At 37.6% G+C, this 15,315-nt stretch overlaps 1 protein-coding gene across 2 annotated transcripts in view; it reads right to left on the bottom strand.

Moving 5' to 3' along the window:
- Positions 1–15,315, bottom strand: part of nol4lb (nucleolar protein 4-like b) — a 105,928-nt gene that overhangs the window by 6,498 nt on the left and 84,115 nt on the right. Inside the window, exons 6-10 of one of the 2 annotated variants that reach the window (XM_089124534.1) lie at positions 3,301–3,653; positions 2,050–2,229; positions 1,679–1,867; positions 654–776; positions 344–548 (exon numbers count right to left, since the gene is read on the bottom strand). In XM_089124534.1, coding sequence (XP_088980660.1) covers positions 344–548; positions 654–776; positions 1,679–1,867; positions 2,050–2,229; positions 3,301–3,653 — 1,050 coding nt within the window. The remainder of the gene's footprint in view (positions 1–343; positions 549–653; positions 777–1,678; positions 1,868–2,049; positions 2,230–3,300; positions 3,654–15,315) is intronic. The other variant, XM_089124535.1, reaches the window with a different exon arrangement.

The following is a 15,315-nucleotide window of genomic DNA, read 5'->3' as shown; positions in this document are numbered from 1 at the left end:
AAAGTGAAAGCACACTTCTGATGGACAAAAATAAATATTTTCACACAAAAAGTGCCCAAAATGCACAGAATAAGCATGTCCACTGAGTTTTACTGTAACAAGAACTTGAGTCGGCAAATAAAAGAAAATCAAGATTAAACTAGCTAGCTAGCTACATAGGCTAGTCTTGCAGTCTTGTAAACACATCGAAAGTATGACTGAAACTAATAGATTGGAGACATTTTCTGGGTTGTTTTGTTGTTTAACATTTATATGTGAATGTTGTACACCTCCCCATAACAAACTTTCAAGACTATCAATGGTATAAATGACTTATTTTAGGATGCTGCCAGCTTCCTCTCACCATTGGTCTGGGCGGTAGCTGTTGTCAGGGACACAGGGTGTTGCATGCTGGCACACAGTCCACCGTATCCTCTGTAACTGTAGTTGAGGCCTCCATTGATATATAGCTGATCCTGGGAGTAGGCTGAGGCAGCAAGGGAGTAGGCAGACTGGGTCAGAGAGACCGGCTCACGAGTGACCGCCTTTTCCAGAGATACTGAGTCCTCCTGAGAGAGAAAGAGACATATATCAGGCTAACTTGGTTTCAAAATAAAGAGCAGCATTTAAAATAAGAGTACCTGCATCACATACACTTCTATGACACTACTTACGTGTGCCTGGTAGACATCTAAGCGCATTCTTTTTGCAGCTTTGCGTGATTCGCTCTCACAGGCAGCTGCTAGAATGTTTTCAGCCATGGCTGAGGTCAGGTGGGGTGGCGTGGGTCGAGTCTGCTAGCACACAAACAGCATAATTAATATATAATTTTTCTGAATTGTCTATTTTTATGTTTAATATGTTATACACTACTGTTCAAACATTTGGGGTTGGAAAGATTTTTTAATGTTTTTAAAAATCTCTTATGCTAACCAAGGCTGTATTTAGAAAAAACAGTAATATTATAAAATATTATTACAATTTGAACTAGCTGTTAAATGTTAAAATGTAATTTATTCTTATGAAGGCAAAACTAAATTGCCAGTCTACAGTATCATATAATCCTTCAGAAATAATTTTAAATGGCTGATTTGGTGCGCATTATTATTATTATTATTAGACATGTTAAAATTGTTTTGTTTTTAATATTTTTGTGGAAACTGTGATTAAAAATGTTTAAGGATTCTTTGACAGACTTTTGAATAGTAGTGTATACACAATAGATTTATTTATTTTTGTACAGATATCTGAAAACATTTTTGTGTCAAGTCATGTTGCCTTGCTGTATAGAAACATTAAACATCTGTTAATAGTTTTGACAGTTTTTAACTTAATTTATCAAAAAATTAAAAACATCTATATTTCAAGATATACATATACAAATTGGTTTAAATACATTATGTAATTATGTCTGCAACTTTTGTTGGACAAATTAAATTCCTCTGTTAAATTTCTTTGAATTTTAACATGGTAATCTTAAGCTTTAAATTTTTTTTTAATATTAAGTGGGACTAATTCAATTAAAAAATAAACTGAATTATATTCAAATGATTATTAATTTAAAATTTTTGCATCACCACTAAACAAAACTGTATTTCTCAGTATCTGCAATGTACTGTGTTGGCCACCAGGGAGCGATATAAGTCATCTAACCATACCAAAAAACAGAAGGGGCAGCTGAACGTGGCAGTGTGTGTACCTCCATGCCGTTTTTCTTCATACGGCGGCAGGATTTGAGGTAGGTGCGGATGCGTTTGCGAGCACGCTCCTGGAACTCTGGGAACTGACGGCTGCAGGATTCAATAATGGCCTGGATCTTCTCTTTAGGCTGTTTAGAGATTGGCACCATACGGTCCAGGTTCTCATCCACAAAGAGACGCACAAACATCTAAACGGAGAGAGAAAAAAAGGTCAGCTTGCCAAATTAATTCCTTAAAAGAAGTGTAAGGAATGAGTGAAAACCGCACATAAAACATGCACTGAGGAACTGCAGTTTAACTTGCAAATAGAAACCACATGGTTTACTTTTTATGCAGTAGAAAATCATCAGCTGAATGTTCTGATACTCACATTAAAGGCCTTCAACCTCTCTGGATCCACTCCTTCTACATCATTGATCTTATCGCTGTCGTCGTGGTCATCATGGTCATCGTCATCATCATCAGCCGCCTGAGACCGACCAACAGTCAGATCTTCAGCACAGATCTCCATTTTTATTGAATCATAGCTGCCTGAACTGTATTGAGGAGACTAGATAAACACACAAAGAAACCAATATAAGTCCTGTGTCTGCAAAAGCATATACATGATCAGAAAAGGCTTTCAAAGGAGGACACGGACTGAAAGATGCATAAAAAAGATGATATCTAGTACCAATGAGGCCATTCATGGCCACCTACAGTACGACGATTGGGCTGATGAAAACATGTCTTCAAGGTCTAACCATGTTATTCAGACGTTCTCAGTATCGAGCGTCTTGTACTGCATTTCAGATCATGAATCAATACATTTAAAAGATAGGTTAGCACTCTTCTTTTTACAAAGACAATAAAAATAAAAGGGAGACAGGAAGCAACTGAAGCTGACCATGGAAAACAGGAATGTAATGAAAGTTTCTATTTAGACCGGAGCCTTGCTCGGCAGATTGTTTAAACTCTTTGCTACTGCCTGTATGAAAAATGCTGTTTTGCCAGTAGCTAACTGAATGAATTAGGTTTAATCAAGTGCCTTTTATGACTTGTTTCAACTCCCATTGTGCGCTCAAAACAAATAACAATCTGTTGTGAACGAGGGTGAAGGAAAAGTCTACAGCGTGGAAGTAAAATAATGAGTTATGTCTTTGAAAGAAAAAAGTATGTTGAATTGCACTAATTGGAACAAAAAAATCATTGCATTAGTGCTTTTGCATTTTCAGGGCTTGCATTTTTGTGGGCTGAAATTCAACATGGTTGTATATATAAGCTGTGAATATTTAAAATGAAAACATTACATGCACAATTTCATTATTAAAAATTCAATAATCCATATTCACCTTCAGGATTTTCAAAATATTCAGATTTCCTATAATATTCGATGGACAATTTTCAGCATGCTTTTTGTTTTAAAGACATAAGTAATTATTTTACTTTCATATTAGTAGCAAGTGCACAAATGTGTATGAGAGTTTATATGCGATCGAGACAACTAATGATGTCAAAAGTTCAGGTACATTGGTTCCAAGTCGATGCTAAATAAAATGCAGTGAAATTTAACTTCTTTTGATATTGACTACTGAAACTGTGACAGCCCTTAAACAAATTTTGTTCTAAATGAATGTAATACCTTGTTGTTAAAGTCCCTGATGTCTCGGTCAAGGCGTAGCTCTGAGGATTTGGGGTATTTTCTGCGCAACTCTTCTGCTTGCTCGGGGTTAAAGGTCGCCAGCATGGCGGCAGCACTGGGCAGGGCCTGGCTCAGTCTGTCGCTGAGGTTTACTGGTTGCTGGTCCTCTGAGGATGAGGATGAGGAAGTTGTGCTGAAGTCGAGTGGAGCTGCGGTACCGTTGCCGTTAACTTCGGCGTAAGAGCCTGATCCAGGTCCCGTCCCTGTACTGTCGCTCACACCGGCCGCACCTACTGATGGAGGAGTCAGTGTGTGAATCCCATTGCCACTTCCACTTTCAGAAGATGAATCATCTGAAAATATACACAATACACAGTAAAAATTAGTTTTACAATAGACAACACACGGCACTATTCAGACAACATATAGTTTGATAATATTCTGCATGTAATTTCAGCATATTTAGCAACACAAAAACACAAAATAATGACAATTTTTACATTTTCAATAATTTCCCAAACATTCACTCCATCAGTCATTGGTCAGAAAAATGGGTAGTTCTGCCAGAAACATTCGGTTGAGCTGCTACATGCTGGGGTCCTTAAAGCTGCAGTCTTTAGTTTTCCCTCTTTGTCGCCATCTCTGTTCGAAATCTGCAATTGCAGTCATTCGTGGAATTATCAACTTTACGTGAGTTGAACTTCAACACCGTCGACACGGTACAGCGTGGATGAACACAATGTTTGAGGAGACTGTGAGGCTGTCAGTCACCACGCCGGTGTCGATACTGGCATTCAGAATCACAGAAGTATGACCAACATAATAGTTTTCACCGGAAAATGTCATCTGAACAAGTAATAAACATCTACTTTTGTTCTGGTTCTGACATTGCAGTAAATCGCATTGATTAAATCTAAAAATCCCTTATCATAAAAAAAAAAAAAAAAAAACGTGCAAATTATACTTTGATCTCAAATTGTTAATGTTAACAACATCAGCATTGCGTGACTACATGTAATGTCCTTCCGATATGTGTCCTTGTTGTTTTCACATGGGCCGGTTGCAGACTCTTTTTTTCTGCAGCCACTCCGAAGTCCGAACAAAGTCTTTTGCATTTTACGAGTGTCACTGTGACTGGTGATTGTCATTTGAATCTTTCTGGATTCGCCATCAAATTGATAAATTTAATTATATCAAGTGCTATGAGAAAAGGCTATAAATCTCCACATCCAACATCCTCACACGCAACAAGCCAAGACACCTGTTGTGTATAGACGTGTGTGTACAGCTAACTGCTTTGAATCGAGATAAGGCAAACATGTAGTTTTGAACACTGGCTTGTTATGTATTTTCTCAGAAATGAATTTTTAACTCAAAAAAAGCTACGGACTGCAAATTTAAACAAAAATGTTTGTTTGCCGCAGTTTAAAATCTTTGGGTGGGAAAACAATAAATGCTTAACTTATAGTAATACTGGGAGTGAAAGAAAAAGTATTTTAAGGATTGAATAAAGGAAATCAACATTAACAGTTACCTGGTCATATTTTCTTTATCCTAACTCCGTTCCAGGCAGATAGCTAACTTCGAATTGTAACACAGCTATCGGCTACTGTCTGCAGAGGACACTTTTGACTTCATCTGTGAGTGTGAAGCCTATTTATTGCTTTTTTTTTAGAAGATGATCCTTTTAAAACACAATTTTTATGTTGCCCACAGCCAGGGCTTCTTCCTGTCATGCTAACAATGTTAGCATGCTAATGCGCTACACTGGAAGCATTCATAACCTCTACGAATGACAGCTGGTCTGGATCTACAGTACATCCTCTACAAAGTCCATTCTACCAGGCAGCATTTGATGGTGTGTTCAGTGCCTTCCAGCTTATAAAAATTAAGTTTATGAAGAGATCCATACCACAGAGGGGTTGTATGTTTCTGTGGGTCTCTGTGCTGTTTTTGACACTGTGCTTGAAAAAACATAACCCAGATATACAAATGCAATACATTATTTGGGAATTTTAATAAAATAAATAAGCGCTCCTTTCAGAAATTACATGTACAGCTCATAAATCGTAACTTCATTATTACAAATATGTAATTAAAAATATATTTACAACCAAAATAATCTTGATATATAATATAATGTAAATTTTGGTCCACCATAAATGCTTGTTAATATGAAGAGTTCAGATGCAAAAGCCTCTAAATGCCATTTGAAATTTTCTTCTAAAATGACAATTTTTATCAAGCTTGTATATTTAAGTTCAGCAATTTCACTTAAATGACAATTAATAGGTAATCTTCATTGCCATTTAAGTGAAATTACTGAACTTAAATATACAAGCTTGATAAAAATGATCATTTTAGAAGAAAATTTCAAATGGCACTTAGAGGCTTTTGCATCTGAACTCTTCATATACTGTAAGTTTTTAATTCCTACTTAAAGGGGTGGTTCAGGATTTTGGACTCGGACCTCATTTCCAAGTAAGCCTGGGTGTTATTTATCAAAACAAAAGCAGTTTTACCCTCTCCACAGTACACCAAAAGCAAATAAATTATAACGCCAGACTATCGATGTAAATGTCTGTTGAGAGAATAATGTTAGAAATCAAACTACCCTTTCATTGCATTGCAATAGTTATACTTTGGTACTTGTATTTATTAGCACAGTCTACAACAGCGGCGGAGTGATATTAAGTTACCAAGGCAACCGCGAGAGGTAGTGGGAGAGAGGTAGAGAGAGATAGTACAGGTAGTCCCGACTGTAGTACGCTTCTGTTACTAATAACCGGAGTAAAGTAAAATTACGCCGCTGCTGAAAAACTAGTTCCTCTAGGGTAAAATGTAAAAAATGGCAAGCAAGCAGATACCGTTGACTCGCGCTAGCCTAGCACCGGCAAACTATGCAACTGGAACGACTGGATGACATTTTTTGAAAACTGTCTCCACCGATAAATAACACCCAGGCTAACTTGGAAATGAGTTAAGTGTGTGAGTGGCTGTAGGGGGAAACAACAGTGGGGGCAGAATTGGGGTCAGACAGTAGAGTAGAGTGCCATCAGGAAAAATAGAGAGAGGGAGGAAAAGAGAGAGGACAGGATGGATAGGATATAGAGGAGAGGGCACAGGCCGGTTGGAGAAGGAGGGATGGAGATTGGATGAAAGGAGGGAGGGCGTGATGCAGAGTGAGGGGAAGAGGGCAGCAGGAAGCAGGTCAGAGTCAGGGGCACTGAACATCGATGGAGGAAGGGAGAGAAGGATGGGGGGATGGTGAAATTAACAGTGGAGGACACTGGATGAGAGGATGTGAGAGGGAGGAAGATAAAAGAAAGCTGGGTGGTACAGAAAGGGAGAGGGGCAGAAAGAAAGAGGGATCTAAAAATTAGCCAGAAATTGTGAGAGAGGCAGAAAAAAAGACATTGAGTGTGTGGAGGGGGAGAGTGTGGCAGAGACAGCGCATATTTATTGGAGTATAAAGAGTATTCATGCAGGGAGAGGAAGGCTGGACTAATGCCTACCAGCTCTGCTAAAAAGCTCTGAAACGTCCACACACGTACACTCACACTTTTTTTCTTGCTATTCCCTACTTCACTGGTCTTTCAGGAAAGCTGTTTGAATGACAGATGAGAGAGCTCCCAGTGTAATGTCCATAAAATGTGCGAGTGTGCACACGGGCGCTGCGGTGGACGTGTCTCTTATGCGCTGTGATGTGCTGAATACACTATTTGCAAGCCTCTGCTCAGTAAGCGGCTACAGCAGTCAGGTTTTTGAATTGCAGACACTGGGCTAAGGCTGCTGTTGCCTTTCTCTCACGTATGTTTTGAACGGCTTGCAAATGGCTAGCAGTTACACACTCTAAAAAAATTAAAACTGAAAATGAAATGAAAATTAAACAAATTACTTGTAAATTTCTGCCAGGAGCCAGGACATTGTCAAGTAATTTTACAAAAAATTCTGTTAGCCCTAAAACGCAACACAACGCAATGTGTAATTCAAAATACAGTTTCTGTTTAAAATATAAAAAAAAAAAGAAACAAAGAAAATTCCGGTATTTTTATACAGTACATTGTGCCTTTTTTAACACATTATTTGTGTGCACTATTTTTAGCACACTATTCAGTGAATTGCTGCTTTGGTTTGTTCTTCCTGAGCCAGTATTCACTTTTTGCCACACTTGTCAATGGCGAGGGCAGCCATTGAGATACTTATATACATCTAAAGAATATAAAGATGTATATAAGTATCTCAACTTATCGAAGGGGGGGGGGGGATTAGGGGGATGGTATTTGTATTCCTGCCAAACCTGATTTTTTTTTCAATCCTTCAGAAATCATTCTAATATGCTGATTTGCTGCTCAAGAAAATTTTTTAAAATATAATCAATGCTAAAAAATTAAAAAAATGTGGCATTTAACATTTTATTGGAAACAGAGATACTTTTTTCAGGATTCTTTGTTGAATAGAAAGTTAATTTATTAATAGAATTGCAAACGTTTTTACTGCAACCTTAGATCAATTTCATGCATCTTTGTTAAATAAAGGTATTAATTTCTTTTGAAACAAAAACAGACTAACCCCAAACTTCTGAATGTTAGTTAATATAATAATTATTAATAATATTAAATGTTATTAATAATATTATGCCATTATCTTTATGCAAAGTAGTTTTCAGTCTAAATAGTCATTTTAAATGAGCTGAGACAGATGAGTTGAGTTATTCATGTAAACAATATATTCAATTAAACGGTGGCATTTATTGGTAGTTCAGACACTAAATACATGATAACAACCAAGAAAATGAGAATATAAGTTGAAAATTGTTGCTCAAACTGAAGAAAAAACAACAACAACAACTATCCAGCATTGAAAATTTTCATTTAATTGGTCACTTTGGAGTATTAGCTGTGGACCATGAAGACACAGAATTCATCCTTGAGATAACTGGACTGATAGGAGTTGTTTTATCATAGTAGTGTAGTATTCAGACCAGCTTCACTATTCAGTATTCAGACCAAACATACAATACAAACCCTTGTGCTTAAGCAAGGCCAGTGGAAAGGTGGTTTGATAACCTCTTTAACATGATATGAATCCCTGAAAGTAGGTGGCAGCTTCCTGAAGCTCTCCCTTCTCATTTGACACAAATAATGAGGGCCAATAAAACCTCTTAACCGTGTGACAGGCATGAAATTTGATTAGCCCTGGCTCATGTCACTCATCTGGACCCAGTCCAGTTCACTCCTGAGGTGAATTTCTCTTTCAATCATCAAACCCACTGCATCTGAACATCATGGAGTTTTCGCCGTCCATCCTGATTTTAGGGCAAAATTTTATCCATCCTACAAATACAGTTCTTAAAGGGATACTCCACTTTTTTTGGAAATAGGCTCATTTTACCACTCCCCCGGAGTTAAACAGTCGAGTTTTACCGTTTTCAAAATCCATTCAGCCGATTTTCAGATATTTAGAAGAATATCATTAACCAGACAGTTTCTGGTCTCATTGACTTCCATAGTAGGAAAAAAATATATTATGGAAGTCAATGAGACCAGAAATTGTCTGGTTACTGATATTCTTCTAAAATCGGCTGAATACATTCGAAAATGGTAAAAACCCAACTGTTTAACTCCGGGGGAGTGGTAAAATGAGCCTATTTCACAAAAAAAGTGGAGTATCCCTTTAAAAGTGAGGTCAAAGGCGACTTTAGATTCTGCTGCATTTTGCAAGTTTTCAACATGTTCAATATTTCATGCAATGTAAAAAAAACAACCTACTCTTTTCAACGTTAACTATATTAATGCTGTATAAAAATTTCTACATCTCTGAGAAAAAAACACATTAGGTCGAGCGATTGTCGCTGTGTTTATTACCATAATTACTCTAGCAGGTTTGTGTGTTTGCATGTGACACACACAGACACGCAGAGGGGTGCAGGCACAACAGTCGATAACACCGCTGTGCTTCCTGTCTCAGAATCTCAGTAACGACCAATCAGACATAATGATCCAGTCTACACAGCAGGGCCTGCGAGGAGTCACAATAACACAAACATTTCAAGGGGTGCAGTCCATGAGGACAGACTGTGTACTTTTTGAACAACCCCTGCCCCCACCTCTCACACACACATACACAGCATCTAGCAGCAAACAGGGTGGCGTCAAGCAGGAGGAAAGGAGATATGGTGTGCATTCCTTACACACGTTTTTTTTTTTTTATTTATGCAGATGACCTCCAATCACTGGGTTTCTCAAATAAACCTGAGCCTGTCAGTCAACTCCCCCCTCTGCAGTCTAACAGAATCTTATTCACCGCAACCAACCACAAACATTCCTAACCGCTTCTCCCTTGTCCTTCAATTCTTCAGAATTAAATGACAAATCGCACACCTCCCCAACCTTTCAAAGATTTTTCACCATGCAAATTGTCTAACAGCTAAGCACAGCACTCAGCCCTGAAGTAACGTATATTTATAACTATAAAAATGTACATTAAAGGTGCAATATGTAATATTTTAACCATCTATTGATCTATTGACAGAAATGCAATATAAGATCAATAACTATGTGTTCAGTGGCAAAGATCTTACTCAATGAACCGTTATGTTTTTATTACCTTAGAATGAGACATTTATACCGTATCTACATAACCGCGGACACCCCTTCTATGAAGGTCGACATATTGTGACGTCATGTTTCTACCGTAGCCGACAGCGGACACACAGCGCTATCAGCTGATTAGTACTATTGACCGTAAAACAGTAATGTTACAGGAGTCACCAACCCATCCATTGCAATCAAAAAGTTGATATTGGAAGCATTTTAAGTCGATCGCGAAGATATTGCGAAACCGGAGAATTTATTTATTTATTTATTATTATTTATTAATTTGTGTGTAGTAAATGGTTTCTAGGGGATGTGGAGGCGGGCACGCTATAACAATCATGTCATTTTTGCCACGTGCAACTTTGCATATATACAGTATATACTGTATATATATATATAAAGAGAGAGAGAGAGAGAGAGAGAGAGAGAGAGAGAGAGAGAGAGAGAGAGGTCGGATACTGGGAATGAAGGAGAGAGGGCTGACAGTGCGGTCCAGCTGCTCTGAATGTCACAGTGATTCATTGGGGCATTTAGCACACTGGGGACAGGAAAACACTGGAGTGTGTGTGTGTGTTTAAGAGGGCAAAGGTCTAATAGGCACAAGGGCACACACACACACACACACACACACACACACAAACATGCTGATTGAAACCGGGCTCGTTGAGTTGCTGTCAGGTTGTGAGAATGGTCCACAAACAGTCAATCAATGCTTTACCCATGATTCCCCTGGGGTGTGGGGGCATAGGGCAGACGAGAAGAGCAGAGTGCTGCATCAGCCACCAGCTGCCAACAAACTCATCATAAAGTACTTCCTCAACACAGACGTAAACAAAAAAAAAACAAAAAACAAAAACAAACACATGCTCTCACTTCCATACATCCAGGTTTCATTTAAAGTACCCTTGCAATCAATAACTGTATACCTGAAAAATCATCTTTGATCATCAAAATGACTTATTTAAAAGTTTGCCTTATAGCTTGACTTTAACTCTACACATTTTCACCCTTTGAGGATGAAAGTACAGAAATATGAATATGCACATTGAGAAATATGAATAGCACATTGGTCTCTCCACCTCCACTCAATCACATCAGCTCGGACTACCTGATCCAAGATGTAAACGAGAATCATTGTACTGTATATTGACAACGTAATTGATTATTATTGGAACTTTGTGAGATCTCAAACTGAGATGAGCTTTTTAGTAATTAGAAATAGAGCTGTCTTTGCATGCATTCTAGGCTATATATAATCTATTCATAATTTGAATAAAAGTCGGCATAACATTAAAAACTTGATTTTCACCACAGGGTGTTTTTTTAAGCAAACGCACTATGGCTGTATTACAAAACTGAGGGAGCTGCCTACCAAAACAGCATTTTAAGGTGAAATTGTAAGGTAGCATAACCTTCATGGAAAAGTCACTCCCAATATGCTCACTCAGTGAAAAAGTAAACAAATAAGATCGAGATTGAGTGTGAAATGTTGATTATAAACTATTATACAACTGAGAAAAAATATACTGGAAACAATTGATGAATTGATATAATGATTCAATCTATTTAAAAATGCTCTCATTAACAACGTTACATTCTAACTCAATTGAAATCGGTTGGGACTTAGGGTTAAGGCACCTTCACATTAGTGAAACATGAACGAATTTTCACAGAAATTTCCACTGACTGACCATTATCAATAGGGTAGCAAAGCATATAGCACTTGACTTCTAACACAGATCACTCCCAAACTAAGCAGCCTTATATTGCTCAGCACAACAAAATTGCTTGTTTAAACTTGAATCCGACGTAAGATTCAAAAATGTTTACCTCACACGTACCTCACTTCAGCATTTCACTCAAAGGATTTCGCCATACAAAGGTAAATGTGACCTAATCCTTAGGCAGTAGCGTTATTTTTTGTGGTACGAGGACTGGTCCCAAACAATGGTAAGGATGCTGTCATAGTGAACTGTGTTTTAGAACAGATCTTATGCGGTATTTAATTATGCAGGTCTTTCAGGGCATTAAAAAAAATCTGATTGACCACTCCAGACACCAAGCTCAAGTCTCATTCTTTCTTATCAAATCAAAGAAATACGCACTTCTTTTACACTGTTTTGCAATAACAACATGTTGATTAAAATGAACCATAAATCAACCTTTACTTGGCCTAAACACTTATCCTTCTCTGGATTAAGAGCAAACATTTTAATCAATATGATTTAATCTACAACAGCGAATTCATATTTAACAGGAGCCAGTATAAATCAATGTTTTCATTGTAGTCCGGTCTGAGAACATTGATTTAAATAAACGCTACAGATAAAGCATGGCATTAATTAAGGGAATTGTTTCTTTAATGCAGCAATGGGCAAATAAATTAAATTACCGTATGTCATGTACAGAGCATAGCCTGTAGCTCCTGCAGTGTGTGTAGTAAGGGACAGCGGACTACATGAAAATCTAGTTCACCATTCAAATCAGCTTAATACTACGACATCAGAACAACTAAAGCATGAATCACAGAGCTAAAAATACTACTAAACCATGTGGGCCTTCACACATGCACACACATACACAAGCATGCCAAAACTCACACAATGAATACACTTACACATGCTTCAACACACATGGTAAAAATGCTCAAGCTCAAACACAGAATATCCAAGAGCAAAACATTTTGAAACCATGTGTTTTTTAATGCATGTCAACATTTTTTTTTTTTTTTTTTTTTTAAAGCAAAATTTGTTTGCAGATGACACTTGGTTTGAAATTTTTATATCTAATGCAATTATGTCCAGGCATTTATGTGTCCAAAACTTTTTGGAGTCGCTGTGTTAAGAAATCAAATTGCATTCACAAACAAATACACAAATTTCTCACTCAACCATCAATTTATGAGACCATGAGACTACACACGGCGTGACTTAGATTCCATTTGTCACAAACAAATCATACATTGATTCATACTCTCTCTCTCACACGCACACACGCACACACACTCAGACAAAGAACAGAGCTCATTACACCCGCGCACACTTATGAATGTATATATTCATGCATAAGAATGTCTGTTTTTCCCGAATAATATACTGTATGTGTATGCATATGCATACCAGCATAAAATATAACAACTGCTCTGTTAAATCCAGCACGTACAAAAAATAAACAAGTGCCTGAACAATATAAACTCTAGTGTGGTTTTACCTGCACTGGAAATTTAGCCTCCAGTGGTTATTCCACTATAACATCCATAATATATACACTCTTAATTGTGGTTGTTTTATAATACACCTACGCTGGACTTTTCCTGGAAATTTCCACAGACGTTAAGAAGTCATAAATACAAAAGGCATTAAAGTGGATTTGGTTAGAACAGAATGGACACTCTGGGCATTTCAAATTTCTTTCTTATCACTTAAAACACAGGAAAAATGAAGTGTTTTATCAAAATGAGGAGCAAAAGAATTGGTGCATCATCTATATAGTTGATCTATTATCTAGTGCAGAGAATGATGGGAATGTTTTTATGAGCCTGTTGTCTCATAAAAAAGCTAAATTGGTAGCATTTCCAGACAAAGATTTATGGTTATTCTTGGTGCACAGTACACAATAGTAAATTGTACAGTCAACAGTCATAATTATGACTTAATTATCATCACCAATAAAAGCTAGCCTTCAAATGTAGTATCATGTCCATAATGTCAATAAACAAATTACTTCTTTAAAGAGATAGCTCACCTAAAGATTTAAATTCTGTCATCATAGAGTTCAGATGCAAAAGCCTCTAAATGCCATTTGAAATTTTCTTCTTTAATGATGATTTTTATCAAACTTGTATATTTAAGTTCAGTAATTTCACTTAAATAACAATTAATAGATAAATATCATTGCCATTTAAGTGAAATCACTGAACTTAAATATACAAGCTTGATAAAAATGATCATTCTAGAAGAAAATTTCAAATGGCACTTAGAGGCTTTTGCATCTGAACTCTTCATATACTCAACCACATGAAGGTCCAAACCTATATGACTGTATGACCTTAAAACAACATGACGATAAGTAGGATGGCAGAATTTACTTACATTTCCTCAGCTTGGAAACTCATGCTTCAAAGTGTAAGTTTGCCAAATGTCAACCAGCTGTTACAGTGTCTGTAGTATATTTAAATAGGTACTCTAATTTTTGTGTTATCTTCACTTAGATATCCTTGTTTATCTGTCAGTAAAAGTTTGCTTGATGAAAAACCTTTGCTTTTAAAGACGTAGGTCTACTTCCTACTTTAATTAAAACAGCTTTAATCTTGCCAGTGAATTCCCTCTTTAAGAAAACTTTTTACTCGTAATGGCGACATTGTGTAGGCGTTCATCTTGTATGCATTCAATGGTACATGATTCATAAGACACTATGAGGAACAGTCAGACTGGTCATACAGCATCGTTCACCTACGGTGTATGATGTGGGTTTTGAACCAGTGGTGTGTACTTTTGCATTTTCACGTGAGGCCCGGTAGCTTCTGTCAGCTTGCTTTTTTTTAAAGCCTCAACGGAGCTGACCCGAGCACGAGCAGTAACAGATGCTAATTCTTTCACTTCTACTACCTCAGCCGCCCTGCAGGGAATGTGTGTGCGAACGCGTATATGTGTCGGCCTCCCCTCTGCGGGATTACAATGGATTATCCTGCTAAAACGCGGCACGAGCTGCTCCCCATACCGGCACAAGGCCTGGCATTGCCATAGCAACAAACCCGTCCCTGCTCCCCCCCGTGAAACACCCACGGTTGTAGTAGTGACAGCTGTCCCCTAACCAAAAGAGAGAGGGGAGATGGGTCAGCAGAGTGAGAGAGGAAGAAGGGAGCATTTGAAAAGTGTGGGAATGTGGAAAGACACAAAATGAAAATGCCAAGAGGCGAGAGAGACAGACAGATGGAGGTAAACGCAAGTCTGTGCTGAAATGACAGAAGGAGGAAGAAAGGAGGGGGAGAGAGAGAGAGAGAGAGAGAGAGAGAGAGAGAGAGAGGTTCATCGTCTTGGGTTTGTCCTTTACGGTCTTGGTGCCCCTGACACAGCAGATAATCTTCACACTAGACTTCCCTGTGCAAGTCTCAGCATGCGCTCTTGAACAACTTCACAAATGATGAATTTCTCAAATCTTCTGGGTTTTATGAAACCACAAGAATTTTAAAGGCATACTTCACAATTTTTTTTAAATGATATCATCATTTACTCTCCCTCATGTTGTTACAAACCAGTAGAATACAGTATGACTTTCTTTGTTCTGTGGAATATTAAGGAGAAATTTTGATAATATAGCCTACTCAACTGGTTGCTCTTTATCTGTTTCACCATTTTGAATTAAAATGAATGGAGACTGCGGATTACAATCTTCAAAAAGGATGCAAAAGCACCAT

The sequence above is a fragment of the Pimephales promelas genome, chromosome 20 (assembly GCF_988280905.1).
Source record: "Pimephales promelas chromosome 20, fPimPro1.hap1.1, whole genome shotgun sequence".
Classification (NCBI taxonomy): Eukaryota; Metazoa; Chordata; class Actinopteri; order Cypriniformes; family Leuciscidae; genus Pimephales; species Pimephales promelas.
This window is presented reverse-complemented; position numbering and strand designations above follow the sequence as displayed.